This window comes from Sus scrofa, chromosome 5 (assembly GCF_000003025.6).
Source record: "Sus scrofa isolate TJ Tabasco breed Duroc chromosome 5, Sscrofa11.1, whole genome shotgun sequence".
Classification (NCBI taxonomy): domain Eukaryota; kingdom Metazoa; phylum Chordata; class Mammalia; order Artiodactyla; family Suidae; genus Sus; species Sus scrofa.
The window spans coordinates 19,211,465-19,228,570 of NC_010447.5; the positions used below are offsets into that span (position 1 = coordinate 19,211,465).

At 56.1% G+C, this 17,106-nt stretch overlaps 2 protein-coding genes and 1 long non-coding RNA gene across 5 annotated transcripts; 2 read left to right on the forward strand and 1 right to left on the reverse strand.

Annotated features, from left to right (window-relative positions):
* HOXC9 (homeobox C9) lies at positions 1,026 to 4,395 on the forward strand. The gene is made up of 2 exons (XM_021091731.1): positions 1,026 to 2,055; positions 3,821 to 4,395. The coding sequence occupies exons 1-2, from the start codon at positions 1,518 to 1,520 to the stop codon at positions 4,063 to 4,065; spliced, it is 783 nt and encodes a 260-aa protein (XP_020947390.1). The 5' UTR covers positions 1,026 to 1,517; the 3' UTR covers positions 4,066 to 4,395.
* LOC106510294 lies at positions 4,345 to 10,896 on the reverse strand. Of its 3 annotated transcripts, none has more exons than XR_002343968.1 (3): positions 10,804 to 10,896; positions 7,821 to 10,487; positions 4,345 to 7,403 (listed from the first exon to the last, which is right to left on the reverse strand). It is a non-coding gene; the product is annotated as an uncharacterized LOC106510294 (long non-coding RNA). The 3 variants fall into 3 exon arrangements; XR_001308691.2 differs by lacking the exon at positions 10,804 to 10,896 and having other exon boundaries at positions 7,821 to 7,919; positions 8,011 to 10,592; XR_002343967.1 differs by lacking the exon at positions 10,804 to 10,896 and having other exon boundaries at positions 7,821 to 10,592.
* On the forward strand, positions 10,660 to 14,270 carry HOXC8 (homeobox C8). Its single transcript, XM_021091732.1, has 2 exons — positions 10,660 to 11,227; positions 12,640 to 14,270. The coding sequence occupies exons 1-2, from the start codon at positions 10,792 to 10,794 to the stop codon at positions 12,930 to 12,932; spliced, it is 729 nt and encodes a 242-aa protein (XP_020947391.1). The 5' UTR covers positions 10,660 to 10,791; the 3' UTR covers positions 12,933 to 14,270.

The following is a 17,106-nucleotide window of genomic DNA, read 5'->3' on the forward strand; positions in this document are numbered from 1 at the left end:
CTTCTCCCCCGCCCCCAGCCAACTTCCCTGACCCCTCTCTTGCACCTACACTGAGAATGTCCTGCTTGCCCAAAGCCCACCTTTGCTAAACCACCACGGGACAGTCTGCTAGAAAGCAGAGGGCTGGGCAGCGAACCCCAAATTCAAGGAGGAGGGTAGCAACCAACTTATTGGGGGGAGGAATCCAAGTTGTGTGATCGTCCCCACAATCACACTGCCCCCTCCAGAATTCCTGCATCTGACTCCAAAGAAATTGCTCTCTCCCATTCCTCTGTAGCTTTTTTCCCGTTCCAAAAACAGCCTACAATTTTATTTAATGAAAGACACATTTATGAACAATCAAATGATCCTCATAAAATTTTTATTGAAGGACGTAAAAACAAGCTACTTGCCCACGACCGAGGTCGCTCTTTCGCCTTGCCCGCTCTCACCCTGGCTCTCTGCAGACAGAGCCCGCGAGCGACTTCTTTTTTCAAGTGGGGGGGCAGGAGGTCTCAGAGATGGAGTTGGGGGCAGAGGAGGGTGAACAGGAAGACAGGATGGGTACGCCCCACTGAAGTTGTGTAGATCTCTCCTCCACTTCTTCAGGCTGGCAAAGAAAGATAAATAGATATAGACAATAAATTTAAAATACAGGCGTTTGCATGTCTGTGCCAAAGCAAAGAGAGGACTTCTGGTGACAAAGGTGGATGAGGTCCCAAGGTCCTACCCCTCCCACCCGTGGACCACCTTCCCCAAGCTTCCCCTGCCCCAGATTTGGGGGGCTGAGTTGGCCAGTGGCAGAAGGACGCTCCCCTTCCCTCCTTCCCTCCCTCCACCCCAGCTTCCCCAGTCCCCTCCCACTCTCCCTCCCTCGCTGCTGCTGCAGCTCCTGAAAGAAATACATACATACACACTATTTAAAAACGCATTTTTAAAAGCCACGTTCCGAACTGACAATCGCTGATCTCGGCTCGCGCAGAGACTGCGGGAGCGTCGGGGCCGACAGAGACGGATTACGTCAAGAAATAGTTCCTCCACCTACCTCGCCGGGTCTCTCCGCCCCTGCGGGGCTCCCGCGCCCAGCTCGGCCCCGGGGGTCCCGGAACCCTGGCTTCGGGGACTGGCATTTTCACCCCATTAAGAAATCCTCCCGGGGGTGGGGGCGGAGGCCATCTGCCTATGGGTGGACCTGGGCCAGGGGCTGCTCTGCTGAGATGCGAGTTGTCCTGAGGGGGTGGCCGGGTCCTTGGGTCCAGAGTTGCGGACCCCCAGGAAAACGCAGGTCGCGGGGATCAGCAGAGAGAAGGGGGTGGGAGAAGGGAGGGAAAAAAAAAAAAAAAAGCCAGGAAAAAAAGCCCCTGCGCATTGATCCGCGCCGTATTTTTGGGTAAATACGATCACGTGGGGGCCGGGGAGCCAATGAGCTGCGGGGAAAAGGCTGGAAAAATAATTACCTGCCTTGATTGTTCTGTGAGCAGATAAAAAGTACATATACAGTTCATACAATAATCTTATGTATGTAAAACCCTGTTACGATGTCGGCGACGGGGCCCATCAGTAACTATTACGTGGACTCGCTCATCTCTCACGACAATGAAGACCTCCTAGCGTCCAGGTTTCCGGCCACGGGGGCTCACCCCGCCGCCGCCAGACCCAGCGGTTTGGTGCCGGACTGTAGCGATTTTCCGTCCTGTAGCTTCGCGCCCAAGCCGGCCGTGTTCAGCACGTCGTGGGCGCCCGTGCCCTCGCAGTCGTCCGTGGTCTACCACCCGTACGGCCCCCAGCCCCACCTCGGCGCCGACACGCGCTACATGCGGACTTGGCTCGAGCCGCTGTCCGGCGCCGTCTCCTTCCCCAGCTTCCCGGCCGGGGGCCGTCACTACGCCCTCAAGCCGGACGCCTACCCCGGGCGCCGCGCCGACTGCGGCCCGGGCGACGGCCGCAGCTACCCGGACTACATGTACGGCTCGCCCGGGGAGCTGCGCGACCGCGCCCCGCAGACCCTGCCCTCGCCCGAGGCGGACGCCCTCGCCGGCAGCAAGCACAAAGAGGAGAAGGCCGACCTGGACCCCAGTAAGTTGGGAGCAATTTTCCTTTACAACCCGCGCGGGAGGGGAGGAGAGGACGGGCGGGAGGGGGGAGCCGGATTACAGCCCCTCGGAGCGGTGCAGGGAGCGCGGGAGAGGGGCGAGGGCGAGGGGGCGAGGACTCAATAAAAGCGAATTACCTTGGGGAGCTTTCAGGGGCAGGAAGGTCTGAGAAGGGGGCCCAGGGAGCCAGGTTGGGAGAGGGCTGAGGGGGCTCCTCTCTTAGGAGCTGGCTTTGATGAGAGCCCCCCCACCCCACCCACACACACCCCCGGCCCAGGCTTTTTGGCTCGCTCTCTACTTTCGAAGAAATGCAGACAGGGCCAGGGGATGGGGTGGGGGCGAGGTTCGTTTTATGGTTTGGGGTGGGATGGGGGAGAGATGAGGACACTAGGGGCAGAGAGGAAATAACCCCAGGGAGAAAAGCCACCTTTACCTCCCAGGCAGCATGGGGGTCCTCACCCCACTAGAGATTCATAAAACAGGAGGTCCATGGGCTTCTCTCCCTGGAACCCTGGGTGAGGGATCTGGGTGCTTTCCCAGGCTGGGAACTGGGAGAGATAAGGACTTCCAGAGTTGGGGGAGACAAGTGGGGTCCCAGTCTCCTTAAACTTGAGAGCCCTCTTCTGAGGGTCTGCAGGAGAGAGGGGTGTGGATGGGAGTCAGGGAAGAGGAGTGGGGAAAGGCATCTCCCCAGATTAGAGAATTACACACACACACACACACATACACACACATGCACACACACACACACACACACACACACACTCCAATCAGGGAAACAGGAGACTTCTGAGTATTGCAAAGAAAGCCAGGGGTTGGGGGCTGGGGGACAGGTGAGAGCTGCAGGGCCAGAGAAAGAGGAAAGAAGGGGAAACAGCAGGGGAGGGAGTGCAGCCCCTGGGTGTGAGGAAGTGTCTGGGGGAGTCCCTGGAGGGGGCTGCAGGAAATCCTTTCCTGAAGCCCCATAAGGGGCCAGGGCCTAATTATACCCCTCTGAAGGCTTCCCTTCTTGCCCTCAGCTACTCCCATAAACCTGAAATTGGAGGCTTGGCTCCTGCAGAGCCTGTCCCTGGGGCTGGCAGGAGGAGGGGGACACTGGAAGTCAAAGAGGGAAGCTAAGATATAGGGGAGCCTGTCCCCAAGGCCAGCAGCTCCCTGGGGGAGAGGAGCAAGGCAAAGCTTTCCCCGGCCCGGCATCATCACCCTGAGAATTCGCCTCAGCAGGGTTCAACTCCGAGAGAGCGGAGACGGGGCGCTGGAGAGGGCAGTGAGGGGCTTGGGGACTCTCAGGGTCAGGAAGCAGAAGTGCTGAAATTTCAGGACTTGGTCGTGGGCTAGGAGGATGGGAGGGGGCAGAGGAGGAGGGAACTGGGGAGGAGAGAGACCTCGCTGTAAAAATAAAAAACAAGAGAGAGAAGCGTTTATGGGCCTATGAAACGGTTGGGAATTTGGACTTTTTATGAGGATATTCTCGAATTACTACTCTTGAAGCTGAGGACCAGACTGTAGAGGCTTTGATAGCTTCGATTTCCTATAGTTTTAGGTGCTGGAAACTGAGGAGGGGAGAGACGGGGAAGGTGGGGGGGAATGCAAAAGGAGTTGGGGGGGGGATTCCTAAATCAAAACGTGTCCAAATTCAGGTTCAATTGTTAGGTTTGGGGAAACTGGCTGAGCCTGGGGGTTGGGGTGGCAGGGGTCCTAGGCTGGAAAGGGGCTCCATTGACCCCTGCCTGTGTTTGGCCCTCCAGGCAACCCCGTGGCCAACTGGATCCACGCCCGCTCCACAAGGAAGAAGCGCTGCCCCTACACCAAGTACCAGACGCTGGAACTGGAGAAGGAATTTCTCTTCAATATGTATTTAACCAGGGACCGTCGGTACGAGGTGGCCCGGGTTCTCAACCTCACCGAGCGGCAGGTCAAAATCTGGTTTCAGAACCGAAGGATGAAGATGAAAAAGATGAATAAAGAGAAAACCGACAAGGAGCAATCCTAAACCCTGCCCCGGCCTGCTGCCTCGGCACAGCCAAGGGAAAAACACAACAAAACAAAAAAACCCACAAAAATACCCCAACCCAGGAGGGAGACAGCACGAAAAAGAAAAGGAAAGAGCAAGATAGAGAAAAGCCAATCAGCTTAAAAAGAAAAAAAAAAGGGGAAGGGGAAAAGGAAAACTCTTGCGATTTGGGAGGGTTCAGTGTTGAGAAATTGGTGTTTTAGAGTTAGTTCTACCCGGCGAGGAGGAGGAGGAGGAGGAGGAGGCGGGGAGAGAAACCGCGTTCTCTTCTCCCAGCGCAACTGAAATAAATGACACACACAAATGTGATTTTTTTCTCCTTTCTTCAGAGAAGCCAGTACTTGAATCGCTATATTTCTATTTTTTTTTCCTGTATCGTATTTGGCCCGGGCCATCCCTCCCCAGGCCTGGGGTGCTCTGCGTGCAGATTTTGTACAAAAAAAAAAAAAAAAGACACACATACATACACAAGAATGCTTCCAGCCCAGGAGCTGAGGGGCGAGGGCCGGGGACCGTGCCGCAGGCTGGGTCCGGCGGCGCAGGCCGGCGCCTCGGGCGTGTACATAGCAGTGTCTCCTCTCATCCCCAGAGTCCGTCCTGTAACGTGCTTCTGTTTGTTATGGTAGAACAGCTCTGTGTTAATATATCGAAGTCACTTAAAAAACCAGAAACCCAACTGCATCCAGTTCTCGTTATTTCTCCTCCCTGTGGCTCCTGTCCATGGAGGAGGCAAGTGCTCAGATCCTTTGGGGGAGGCTGGAGCCCCGCAAGGGGCTCCCTGGACATCGGAAGGGCAAGTGCCCACTGCTGCTCTCCAGGCAGGCTGTCACTGGGGTGAGGGTTCTGGGGTGCGGTAGAGGCCGCTGAGGCCCGGGTCCAGGGTCCAGCTCCAGCTCGTGCCTGCCCAGGCTGGCTGCCTCCTGTGTGTGTCTCCGGGTAGCTGGATGGAGTCCCCCCCGGGAGGGGGTGCCGGGGAGGGGGGTGGGGGCACGGCATGAATGGTTTTCCCTGGCTGTAATTAATTGTAATAATTTATGAGTACACGAGATCGCAGGGGAGAGATAGGTGAAGATGAAAGTTGGGTGCTGGGTGAGGGCCCGGGCTGGAGTCCTGCCTGGCTGCATAGGGGCTTCGTGGGATGGCTTGGTGCATGTGTGTGGAGGGGGTGGTGCTAGGGAGGGTGGGGGGTGAACAGTGAGGAGGAAGGCCCAGCAGGCCTCAGGGAGCGGGTCAGGCCCTGGGGACTGCAGCGAGAGTAAAAGAAGCAAGATGCAGAGAGAGGGACAGGGAGAGAGAAAGTGGGGAGGGAAGAAAGGAGGCAGGAAGGAAGGGAGAGGGGGAGGGAGGGAGGAGGAAGATGGCAAAACCAATATGATCAGAATTAGATTTCATTTCTACCTCTCAGTGGATTCTCAGATCCTCCTCCCTTCCCCATCGCCTAGTTCTCTCTTTTCTATTCCATCTTTCTCTCTCTCTGGTGTTTACTTTGAATGTTGATCTGGGGGTGACTGGGGTTATGCTGAGCGGCTGCAGCATTTGGGGGGGAGTAGTGTAGTTGGGACCCAAGGAAGCTGGTCAGGAACTAGCCAGGAGTGGGGTGCTCTCTGATGGTGGTGGGACCTCAGGAGCAAGGATGTGGGGTGTGCTGTGGATCAGCCCCGATGGGGCTGGGCAGCTGCCTAGCACCCCAGAGCACCTTCCCCAGAACGGGCAGTTTTCATCTGCTAATCAGAAGCAGACTCGAGCTGCCGGGTATGCCTCAGCCCGGCGCCCCCTTTCTCGGAAATCCCCCAATCTGGAAACTATTAAACTCAGACTGCTTGAAATATAGCCCTTTAATATCTCAGGCTGCCCATTCTGGCGAGGGTGCAGGGTGTTGCTCTGAATACTTGGGGAATACCACTGTAGAAGAAAAGAATTGGGGACCCCAGTACCCGTGCAGCTCCCCTCATCGCATCACCTTACGGGATTGGTGAGGCACTTGTCAGGACCAGCCCCTTCCCCATCATTTGAATCTCCTACCCCTCCTTCTATTACAGACTCCAGTTTCGGGGGCAGGAGGAAGGTGGGAAGGGGCGACTATTTTGTGTCGATGATACTTTGAGGGGGACAATCACAAGTCGCAAGCAATGGTTTGGTTTTCCCAGCTGCCGAAGCACCCTTTCCTCTTTCCCGCTTAGGAAACGGCCCCAATCCACAAGCGATTGTTTGCGCTCCGTCCTTTTGAGAGGTGCTTTGCCGGTAGTTTTCTCTCTTTTCTCGCTTCTTCACTCCGCCCCTTGGCCATTTTGCTGCTCTGGGACCCAGGCCTCAGTTCCGCACCAGGCGGAGGACAAGGCACCCTCTCCCTCCGTGCTGACGGCCGGTACTCAGGCTGTTCTCCCTGCCGGGCTCAGCGGCGTTTCCGGGCCTCCACCCCGCCCCTGCTCAGAGGCCCTGTCGCCTCCCCTCGTCGGTCCGTCAGCGCGGCCTGCTTCCTGCAGCCCGCCCAAGCCGGCCTTACTCCGATCTGAAAGGAGGGCCCTGGCCGGAGCGTGGGATCCAGAGCAGGCCCACCCGGCCCAGCCCACTGTTCAGTACCAGCTCAGCCTCCAGCCTGCAGGTCAGGATTGGATTCGATTTTTATTTATTGTCATTTGTGACTCCAAGCCACGACAGCACAACACACATCTGGGGAAAGCAGCGAAAGCCCGGGGAAGAGGCGGGGGGAGAGGGGCCGGCAAACGCCCCCCACCCCGCCCTAATCTTCCCCTCCCACCTCTCCTCTGCTCCTTTGTCAGAATCACAAAACCCTAAAGGTTGTTCCACTTGGGAAGGCAGAGGATAGGTACATTTCCGCGGTCCCGAAATGCCACTTTTATGGCGCTGTTTGTCTCCCTGCGCTGGATTCTGAATGGGGCAGAACAAAACAGCAGCGCGGAGCTGGCTAGACGTCTGGGCTTAATTGTTTTATGGTTTAAATAAGGTGGACACTCTTTCCTTTGAAATCGGATTATAGGAATGTTTTGTCTATGGCCCACTGAGAACAGGACCTCACTGGCTGGGAGGGAGAGGTGGCGAGAGAGCGCGCGTGAGAGAGAGGGATGGGCTACAAACCAGGGGGCAAACAGCCGGGAGAAGTCAGAGTCCCACCCCAAAGTCCTGCGGGCGGCGGCGGAATAGGCGATGCGGAGCCAGCAGCAGGGTAAGAGGGCCGAGGAGTTTTAGAGTGCGCGCCGGGGGCAGGCGGTCGTGGGAGCTTCGGAGCGTGCATCTGCGGGCGCGGAGGTGTTCCGAGGCCAGAAATGCGCCTGAATGCGGGGGAAATCGCGGCAGTTCTTTTGCACAGTGCGGGGAGGGAGGGTGACAAAAAGAGAAAATAGTGTGAAGCCTTTGACAAGGTTTCTTTCGAGAATTTAGAAAACAAAAGTACAGCGGCCGGAGGCGGAGGGAACCCCTTCCAGGGACCCCTCTCGTGCGCGCACGCTGTTGGAAACTCCTTCTTCCCACTTCCCACCTTTGGGTCAAGCCTTGGGGACCTGCTTGCTCTAGCTGTTGGCTTTTTCCTGGTCGGCCTGCATTGGAGCAAGTGGACGCGAGGTGGCGCTGTTGCTCAATGTTAGAGGCGGCGGCGGTGCCCCCGGCCGGCCTGGCCGCACTGACATTTGAGGCCCGGCCCGAGCAGCAGCGATGAGCAGGCCCCGCGCCCCGGCCCAGCCCGGCCCCCCTGGCACTGAGCAAATCAATCCTCTCACCTGCGAGGTGTAAATAAATCGCGAGTGGCGGCGGGAGACGGGCCCTCGCTCTGGCAGCCGACTCAGGAGGCTCAGGAGGGCGGGCGTCGAAAATAATCGCTTTGCGGAGGAGATAAGCACGAAGCAGGCGGCGCGTAATTAACACGAAAAGGCAGAGTGACCCGGACAAACGAACATAAATCCGTGGTACCTAGGAGGGCGGTGCGGGCCTCGGGGCGAGGGACAGAGACACCCCAGCAACGATGGCTGCTTGCGTTCCTTTATTTCCAGGCTCCGGGAGCGAAATCACTCAGATACGTGTAAAAGAAAAAACAATCAAATGAACGAAAGAAAGAAAAGGCGAGGGACCCCACCCGCAAAAGGGGAAACCAAGTCCAGCCTGGGGTTTCGGAACTGGTGGGAGCAGGCGGTGCTGGCGGCACACTCGGGACAGTCGCATTCCAAGACACAAAGGCCCGGAAGAATAGCTCTGTGGCAGGGTTTTCGCTGGACCATAAAATGTCAAGATATCCCCCCAACCCCTAAAAGATAAGGCGCAGGCCCCAGAGCGGATCCGGCCTGCCCAGCCTCCTCTTTCCAGGAGGGGAAGGGAAAGTATTTATGACAGTCCCCAGTGACCTAGATGCTGGGAGCCCAGAGTCTGTCTCCTTCAGCTCCGTACCCGCAGAACTGGCTCAGAGGAGGCAGGGCTGGAACCAAGGCTGGGGCATGTGCGGCAGCGGAGGAGACCTCTGTCATGCCCCCCACTGTCCTGGACCCTGGGGAGGCCTCAGCCCTGGCACAGCCCTCCGTTGACCTCCCCCTCCTGCTGCTCCAGGGCCAGAGTTCTGGGTGTCACGGGGGTGGGGGGGTTCCCTCCAAATTCAGGGGATCCTGGAAATGTCTCCTGCTGGGGCATCAGTAACTCTCCTTTGGGAATTTGGCTGAGATTGGACATTTCACCAGCAATGACTTAGTTAATAGAGAGGAGGGGGCTTGTTCTCTCTACAGCATCCACCCCTGCACTTTCATTTCTTTCTCCATCCCCAGAGCTGGGCTCTGGAGGGGGAAGAAAAAGATCTGGTTTTCTGACCGCCTCCTTCCTCATCCAACCCCGAAACCCCAGGATGTGGCAGGGAAATAGGGAGCACATTTTTTTTTTCTCCTGATGCAAAGATCTAAAGATGCATATGTGTTTATCGCATTTTATTTTTGCATGTGCTTGGGTGTGTACAGTGTCTGTGAGGTGACAGGGGTGCTTCCAGCATGCATGACAGTTTCCTGAGCGTGCACTGAATGTTTCTCAGCGTGGAAGGTAGCACGGCATGTATGGATCCCGAGTGTGCTCCTGTGTTGCCCTGAGTGTAGCAACCTCACTCCACTGTGGAGCGGAGGACTGGAAAAATCATTCTTACTCCTCTTCTTCATTCATCTGCACACAGCACACATATCCACAGCTCTCTGACCTTCTCCCTTTTCTCTCTGTGTTAAGTCCACACAACTGTACACAGTTGTGGCCAGAGAAGGGTGCTGATGGAATAAGGTTCTTTTATGCCTTAGAATTAACTTGAATTTACCCAGGCTCTAGGATGGGGGAAACCCCCCAGAGAAAGTGTGTGTAAATATTTAAAGAGTGTCTGTTGACAGTTCCCATCCACATCCTGGCCTGGGCAGTCTGCCTGGGGAAGTGGAGGGGGTGCGGTGAAGCCAGAGAGCCCCTCCAGGCCAAACTGGCATTTCCTATGGGGTTAGGGTATGCAGGGACAAGTCAGAGGCCTGCTCTGGTCTCCTCCAACCCAGATACCCGTTGTCTCCTAAGAAGAAACCTCCGGGAGCAGCCCAAACAGAAGGCCAGGAACCCACCAGCTGCCCTCTCCTTCTCTGTCCCCACAAGCAGCTTTGCTCTCAGAGCCTCCAGGCAAGCTCGTGACTATTGCCTGGGCTTCCTGTCTCAGGCAGGAGCTGGTGTCTGAAGGGGCAGTGAAGCCTGACTGGGTCTAAGGAGTGCCCCCAGCCCCTGGCCCTCACCACTGTCCACAGCAGGCAGGCAGGGGAACCGTAATGGCCTAGGGAAGATCTGGCAGCTTCCCACCTGGGGAGGGGCAGGAGACAGGGGGGCTGTGCTGCCTCAAGTGTTTGGGGAGACACTGTGCTTGTTCCTCCTCAAAGTCCCCGGATGTAAGGACCCCCCTGGGGAGCCCATCTTTTGGGGGTTAGGATACCTGCTCTCTCTTGTTGACATCCAGACCCCCTCGGGGGTCTTATACCTGTTGAGGTAACCTGAGTTGACCTGCTTGCTCAGGGATCCCTCGCGCTCTCTGGCTCCGAGGAAGGAAAAGAGAAGGGGGGGAGAGGCACCTTCAAATCTGAATGCGCACCTTGGAAAAGCTGGCCCTTGCCATTAGCTGGGGCTGGCTCTCCCCCCCCACCACGCACATATACCACACCCCCATCCCTCCCCCTTCCTCCCCTCCCCTTCTTCCAGGTCCCCCCCAGCCCTGAACCCCTCTACCCCCCGCCCTCTATCCCTTCCTTCTCTCTCTCTCTCTCTCTCTCTCTCCCTCTCTCTCTCCCTCTCTCTCTCCCTCTCTCTCCCTCTCCCTCTCGCCTGTCTTCATGTCGTGGATTGATGAACGCGAATCGCGTGTAAGCGCCGCCACCGCCGGGAGTCTGAGGAATTCGCCTGGGCTGTTAAAGGAAAGAGCTAAGTGCGAGAGCGCGAGCTCTACCTACCGACAGTGAAGAGAGCCGCCGCCGCCGCCGCCGCCGCCGCCGCCCGCTCGCCCGCCGCCGCCCGCGCCCAGCCCGGGAGCTGCGCCGCCCCGCCGCCCCGCCGGCACCCAGGCGCCCCCCACCTGCCCAGCCCGGCCCGCCGCCGCGGGGAGCCGGCCGGCCTGGGGTTCGCTCCCGGGGGGGAGGGCAGTTTCGGGGGTCCCGGGCGGGGGAGTCGCGAGCCAGAGGGGAGGGGGCGGCGGGTTTTCATGTGCCCAGCATGAGCTCCTACTTCGTCAACCCCCTGTTCTCCAAGTACAAAGGCGGCGAGTCCCTGGAGCCGGCCTATTACGACTGCCGCTTCCCGCAGAGCGTGGGCCGGAGCCATGCGCTGGTGTACGGGCCCGGCGGCTCGGCGCCCGGCTTCCAGCACGCCTCGCACCACGTCCAAGACTTCTTCCACCACGGCACCTCGGGCATCTCCAACTCGGGCTACCAGCAGAACCCGTGCTCGCTGAGCTGCCACGGAGACGCCTCCAAATTCTATGGCTACGAGGCGCTCCCCAGACAGTCCCTTTATGGGGCTCAGCAAGAGGCGAGCGTGGTGCAATATCCCGACTGTAAATCCTCTGCCAACACTAACAGTAGCGAAGGACAAGGCCACTTAAATCAAAACTCGTCTCCCAGCCTCATGTTTCCATGGATGAGACCCCACGGTGAGAAGCCTTTTCTCTTTCCCCCTTGGTCTCCCGCGCTCCGGGGTCTTCCCGCCCCCCCCCCTTTTTGTCTGCCCTCGCTTTCCCTCCCGGCTTGGGGATCTCTCTCGGGCCCCACCCCCGTGCCTGAGTGGGTTTCTGCTGGAGGTTGGGAGGTTCGGCTGGGGGTGGGGCGCGGGGCTCGCCTGGGAGATTGGGGGGATTGGGGTGAAGGTAGGGGGAAAGGTGGTGTCTGGGTGCAAAGGGTTAAAAACCTTCTTCTCCACCTCTGTCAGTCAGTCTGTCTGTCCGTGTCTCTCTCTCTCTCCCTCTCTCATCATCTCTAGTCAAAGTTGAGGAGGTGGCAGAGAAGGGGCCCGAGGAGGACCCTAGATCAGCCTTTGGAGCAAGCCAGTTTCTCCATAAGGCAGACAGCCTCAGCTGAGGACAGTGGCCAGGCTGTCTTGGGGGTGAAGGGAGACCCCTCCCTCCCTCCCCTGGCTGGGTCACAGGGTGGCGGGACCCCAAGGACAGGTGCTCTGGCTCACTGGGGTACCCACCACCGCCTCTCAGAGGACCAGCCTTAGAGCCACTATCCCAACTTTGCTTCACTTCCCTCAGTTGGAGAAAAGAGAGGGAGTCAGAGAGGGGGAAAAAAAAAAAACCCAAAACCAGAGTGCAGGAAAGGGGGGGGGGAGGCCATGCAGATTAGAAGGCTCTGAGATCCAGAGGACCCTCACCAAGCTGCCCCCAATCAAAGGCTTGTGGGGTCTCCCTGAGACCCTCAGGGCAGCTCAGGTCATGAGCCCCTCCAAGGGTGGCCCCTCATAGTCCAATTTCGAAGTAAAAGGGGAAGCCAGAAAGCGACAAGTTCCAGCGGGGATGGCCCGTGATTTATTTGCTGGTCTCCAGTTAGCAATCAGGCCAAGCAGTGATACATTCCAGGAGATCAATTATTTTTCTTCCTGGCAAAGCACGAGGCAGAGAGACCCGAGGAGGAGCAGTGAGCAGACCCCCTCTTCTTCACCCCCAGCCCCTTTGCCTTCCTTTTGGCAACAGATTCTGTCCCCAGCCCTGCTCACCCAGTGCCCCTCTGCACTTGTAAACAAAGCTGCAAAGGGCCAGCTTCCTGGGACTGCAGGCCTGGGAGGGGGGAGCTCTGCACTGCTCCCCTGGCCCCTGCCAACCCCGTTTCCACACAGACCCCAGTCCTAGCCCCCACCCCCACCCCACCTCCCAAGGTGAAGCCAAACCAAAACAAACCCCCAAACTTTCCTGCTCTAGCCTGCTTTCCGCTCTCATCTTTTCTGAGGGAGGGAGGGAGGGGAACTGGGGAGATCGAGGGGGGGACTTTAGGGGAGGAAGAGTGACAGGGAAAAGCCAAGCCCCCCACCCACCCAAACGTAACCAGACTGGGCTTCTGTTCTGTCCAGCTCCGGGGCGGCGCAGCGGAAGGCAAACTTACAGCCGGTATCAGACCTTGGAACTAGAAAAGGAGTTTCTCTTTAATCCTTATTTGACACGAAAGCGCCGGATTGAAGTCTCTCACGCCCTGGGACTGACTGAGAGACAAGTGAAGATCTGGTTCCAGAACCGAAGGATGAAGTGGAAAAAGGAAAACAACAAGGATAAACTGCCCGGAGCCCGAGATGAGGAGAAGGTAGAGGAAGAAGGAAACGAGGAAGAGGAGAAAGAAGAGGAGGAAAAGGAAGAAAACAAGGACTGAGCAAAAAGAGAGAGAGACCCCCCCCCCTTTAGCAACTCCCTTGAAGTTTCGTTTTATGGTAGCGGATAAATTGAGAAGTTTACGACTGTCATTTGCTTTTATAGAGAATAGAATGACACTCACAACTCTAACTACCTGTCAGATACTTGCAGCTCTGGTTTTATTACCTTTGGACTTCCCCCATCTTTATTTGTTTGGGGGCTGGAGCAGGGGGGAGACGGAAGACACAGCAGAAAGTTCCTCCGAGTCTCCGTCTCAGTCGTGGCCCCAATACACACACACTTGTCCCTCCCCCCAGCCCCCACCCCCACCCCTTCTGAGTCCTCCCTGGATTTTAAGGTCTGAGACCTGGGCTCTTGGCCCTTCTCCCGGCCCCCTTCTTGCCATCCCCCCACCTCCCTGCTTCTCTGGTATTTATTTTAGAGGGGAGCCCTCCCCCCCTCAAAATGCGGAAGAAGACTCGTGGCTTTGTGTTCATGCTAGGACTAGTGTGTTAGATTGACTTCTTTTTTTTTTTTTTTTTTTCCCAAAGGAAAGAAAAAGTGAAGGAAGGAAAAAAAAAAGGGAAGAAGATGTTTAAAGAAATGTTTTAAATGATAGCAAGGACTATCCCCTCACCCTCCCTGGGGCTCCCTGCTTAGAAAGACCCCTTTGACTTTTTCTAGGAACCTGATGGAAGCCTGAAGGAGATGGGGGTCTCCCCCTCCCCCTCCCTTTCCAAGGGGTAGATAGGAGCCTGCTGCAGTCGTCGCTAAGATGCTACCTAGCCCATCCCATGGTCACTTGGGCCCATGCCTTCCTCCCCTTTGCTGTCTGATTTCTGTTGTTGGGCCCAGCGTCCTCTGAGCTGCATTAGTGCTAGTGCTCAGAAATCACCATAATCATGAAAATGATCATAATGATGATGCTGATAATAATAATACTGATAATAAATCTTTAACATACTACCTAAAGGGAACCTGCAATAATCTTGAAAAAAATAAAAAAGAGAGAAATTAAAAAAAAATCCTAATACGGGAGAAAAAAAGAGAAAAAATTAAAATAAAAAAAAAGAAAGAAACCTCCAACGTATTTTATCACTACCTATAGAAAGAAATCCTGCTTTGAGAGTATTTGTAATGCGGTTTTGTTGTCGTTTGTTGCTGCTTATTTCACTAAGAAAAACCCAACAACTGAGACTGCCTAGCCCGCCGGTCCTGTGCGCTTTTATTGTGCTTCTAACCCCAGTAGAGTAGAACTAAATTGCACTGAATGTATAGTTAACTCTGTCTTGAATTCTCTGTTTATGCAATGTGCTCGAAAGAAAAAAAAACGTTAAAAATATATCTATAATAATAATTTGGGGTCATTTGTCTTTATGTCCAGCTATGAATGTAGATTTTGTGTCCCGGCAGCCCTGTTTCTGGTCCAAGTACTTTGTATTGTATTATGTGAGTCATAATTAAAAAAAGGAGAAAAAAATATCTGAAGCTGGAATGACTGACTTGCTTTTCCCCCAAAACTCCCCCTCCTCTCTCCTCTTCTCATCCTTCTTTTTCAAACACTCTAGTAAAGGTTTCCTCCTGATTGAGCTTGGGGTTGGGGAGAACTCACGTGGAGCGGAGCCGGAGGAGTTGAGAGGGTGGGCTGGGCTGGGCTGGGAGGGCGAGGGAAAAGGAGGAGATGAGGAGGAGGAGGAAGAAGAGCAGCTTGCTCTTGGGAGAATCTTGGCTCCCAACAAAGTGGGTTTCTGAATGCCAGGATCCCACTGGGAAGAAAAGTATCTTCTCCCCATGTATGTCCACCTTCTTCCTCCTGGCCCTGGCCCTGGCCTGGGCCCAGACCAAAAATCTGCCCCCATGCCCCTCCCACATCTAGGCCTTTTTTTCCAGAGGCTGGGGCTGAAGATGAGGATGAGGCAATGGGGTTCTCTCTGATCTCCACATGCCCCTTATGGCCAACCCTTGGTACCCAGCACCCAGCACTAGAATGTGAACAGAGTGGGAAGGATGCGAGGCTCAAGGTAGCCTGGAACACTGGGCTGGAAGATGCCTGAGGGTGGGGGGGTGAAGAAGCTTAAGCCTGGGGGAAAGCAGAGAGGGGAAAGGGGAAGGTGGGCAGGCTGGCACCCCAAGCAGCCTGGGTCCACATTCAGAAATTTCGGCCAGCACAGAGCCATCACTGTCACCCAGCCCATTTGCACTACTCCAGCCGCTGTTCTGGCTGTTTTCAAGCCCACTCTCAGTTTCACCTTGGCAATTGGGCAGCCTGCCCTGCCCTCACAATGCGGGTCATTGGCCTGGGGGTGGGGAGGGCCTGCAGAGGGGAGAGCCCCCCACCCCAGCCCCAGCAGGGCAAGGACAATCTTCACTGGATTCCTCATTCCTCAAAATAAAGGGTCGAAGGCTAAGGGACTCGGGGGGCAAGGGGTCTGTCATTCCTCCCTGGAGGGTTCCGGGTAGAGAAATCTGTTTAAGCCAGTAAGACTCTGGGCAAATAATGCCAAATTCCAGAGATACGCGTCGTCTGATTCAGTCAAGAGAGGGGGGAAAGGGGAGGGAATGGGGTCTTCTGGTCTTAAAAAACAGACCCCCAAAGACTAAAATATTTTGGAGGCCAGATCTCTCTCCCCACCACTCAATGATTTTCCCAGACTTGGGCCCAGGTCAACTCTTGTTCTGTGTCATTTCACCCGCGTCCGGGTCCCTGGCTTTCACGCAAAGTGGTCCTGAATATGGGATTGGATCAGGCGTCGTTAATAGGGGGACTCCTGCGGCCTGAGAGAGGCGGCGGATTGGAAGCGCAGGCTGCGGGCAGCCGGGAACAGCTGTGAGCAGCTCTGGGGGAAATCTTTCGGAACATGGGGTCCCTGCTGCCAGCCGCGGGGGGCCATCCAGGTAACCCCAATGGCAGCGGGCAACACCAGCTACCCGCGGAAGGAGGCTCAAAAAGAGAGCATTTCACTCCGACCTCAGGCCTTCCCGCCGGCGTCCAAACGCCAAGGGCGGGCGAGGGCCGTTTCATTTTTAAATGTGGAATTATGATTGCGAGTAAGAAAAATCGCTGGCCCAGTAGCCGAAAAGGTTGACCCTACACTAAGTGACTTCTAATGACTTCGCCGAATTTTCCCCACAACCAGTGTCCCATTCATCCCGGCCCTGATCAGCAATGCCCGTGGCCCCAAGCCCGGCGTCGGAGGGCGGGGTGCGTCTGGCGACTGGGCATCGCTTGAGATGCTAAGCATGGGGTGGGCCAGACCAAGTGAGCTTCCGCCGCCCCCTCATGCAGCACCTGCCCCCCCCACCTCCACCCCTGGTACCCTTCTTGCCTCTTTTCTCGTTTGGAGAGAAAAGGAGGCAAAACCCGTTTTATGGGGGAACTTAATTGCAAGCGGGGATGCGCTCTCTTTAGAAACGCGTCCTCCCAAATGCTCCCGCCGTCCCATTACCGGAATGGGGATCATTCGGCTGCAGCAGATAGGACTTTCTCCCATTCTTTACTTTTTTATTAGCCAATCAAAGTGGCTTCCGAAAGCTATTTGTGATTTGTGAAAAACAGTATCTTTCAAAATGCTGAGTTGAAGCATCTCGCTCATTTCGCCTTGAATTTATTATTCTAATCTCAACTGTAGTGACGGGATAATGCAGCTATTAAGTTGGGGGGCAAATTCGTTTCTCTGAATTAAAAAAAAAAAAGTCTCGGCATTTTTTCTCCCTTCCCACTTGGTTGCAGAGAACAAGGGAGTTGTGGGCCTGCAGGGAATCTGGAGGGGGGGGTGAGGCAGGGAGGGAGTGCCCTAAAGGGTTCCTTGGGGGACCCTAGGATGGAAGAACGGATTGGCCTCTCCAGCCTCTTCGTCCCCTAGTGAGACGCCCGGCGGGCTGGGCTGCTTGCAGGCTGGAGAACGTTACCCCCGCCCCAGTTAGAGCGAACTCAGGACAGGTTGTGCCACAGACGAGAAGTAAAATTTCCGGTGAACTGCCCGCGGCGCTGTCCCATTCTCCCCGCAGCCCATTGTGAAAAGCTGGGCCAGCGCTTCCTTGTCGTAATTTTTAACTACCTGTTATAAAATTTATGGGTGGGTTTGTAAAAGAAACGAGGTCCCTGCATCCGGCTGAGGGAACTGCTTTGCTTACTGTGCAGGAAGTTTGTGGAGGGGATGAGGGACCCCCTGTTGGTTGGGGTGGGGCACCCA

Excerpts from the sequence above, each read along its gene's own strand:
- HOXC9 (XM_021091731.1), top strand. The coding sequence starts at position 1,518 with ATGTCGGCGACGGGGCCCATCAGTAACTATTACGTGGACTCGCTCATC. Across the intron at positions 2,056-3,820 it reads GAAGGCCGACCTGGACCCCA|GCAACCCCGTGGCCAACTGG; the intron begins GTAAGTTGGGAG and ends TTGGCCCTCCAG.
- HOXC8 (XM_021091732.1), top strand. The coding sequence starts at position 10,792 with ATGAGCTCCTACTTCGTCAACCCCCTGTTCTCCAAGTACAAAGGCGGC. Across the intron at positions 11,228-12,639 it reads TCCATGGATGAGACCCCACG|CTCCGGGGCGGCGCAGCGGA; the intron begins GTGAGAAGCCTT and ends TGTTCTGTCCAG.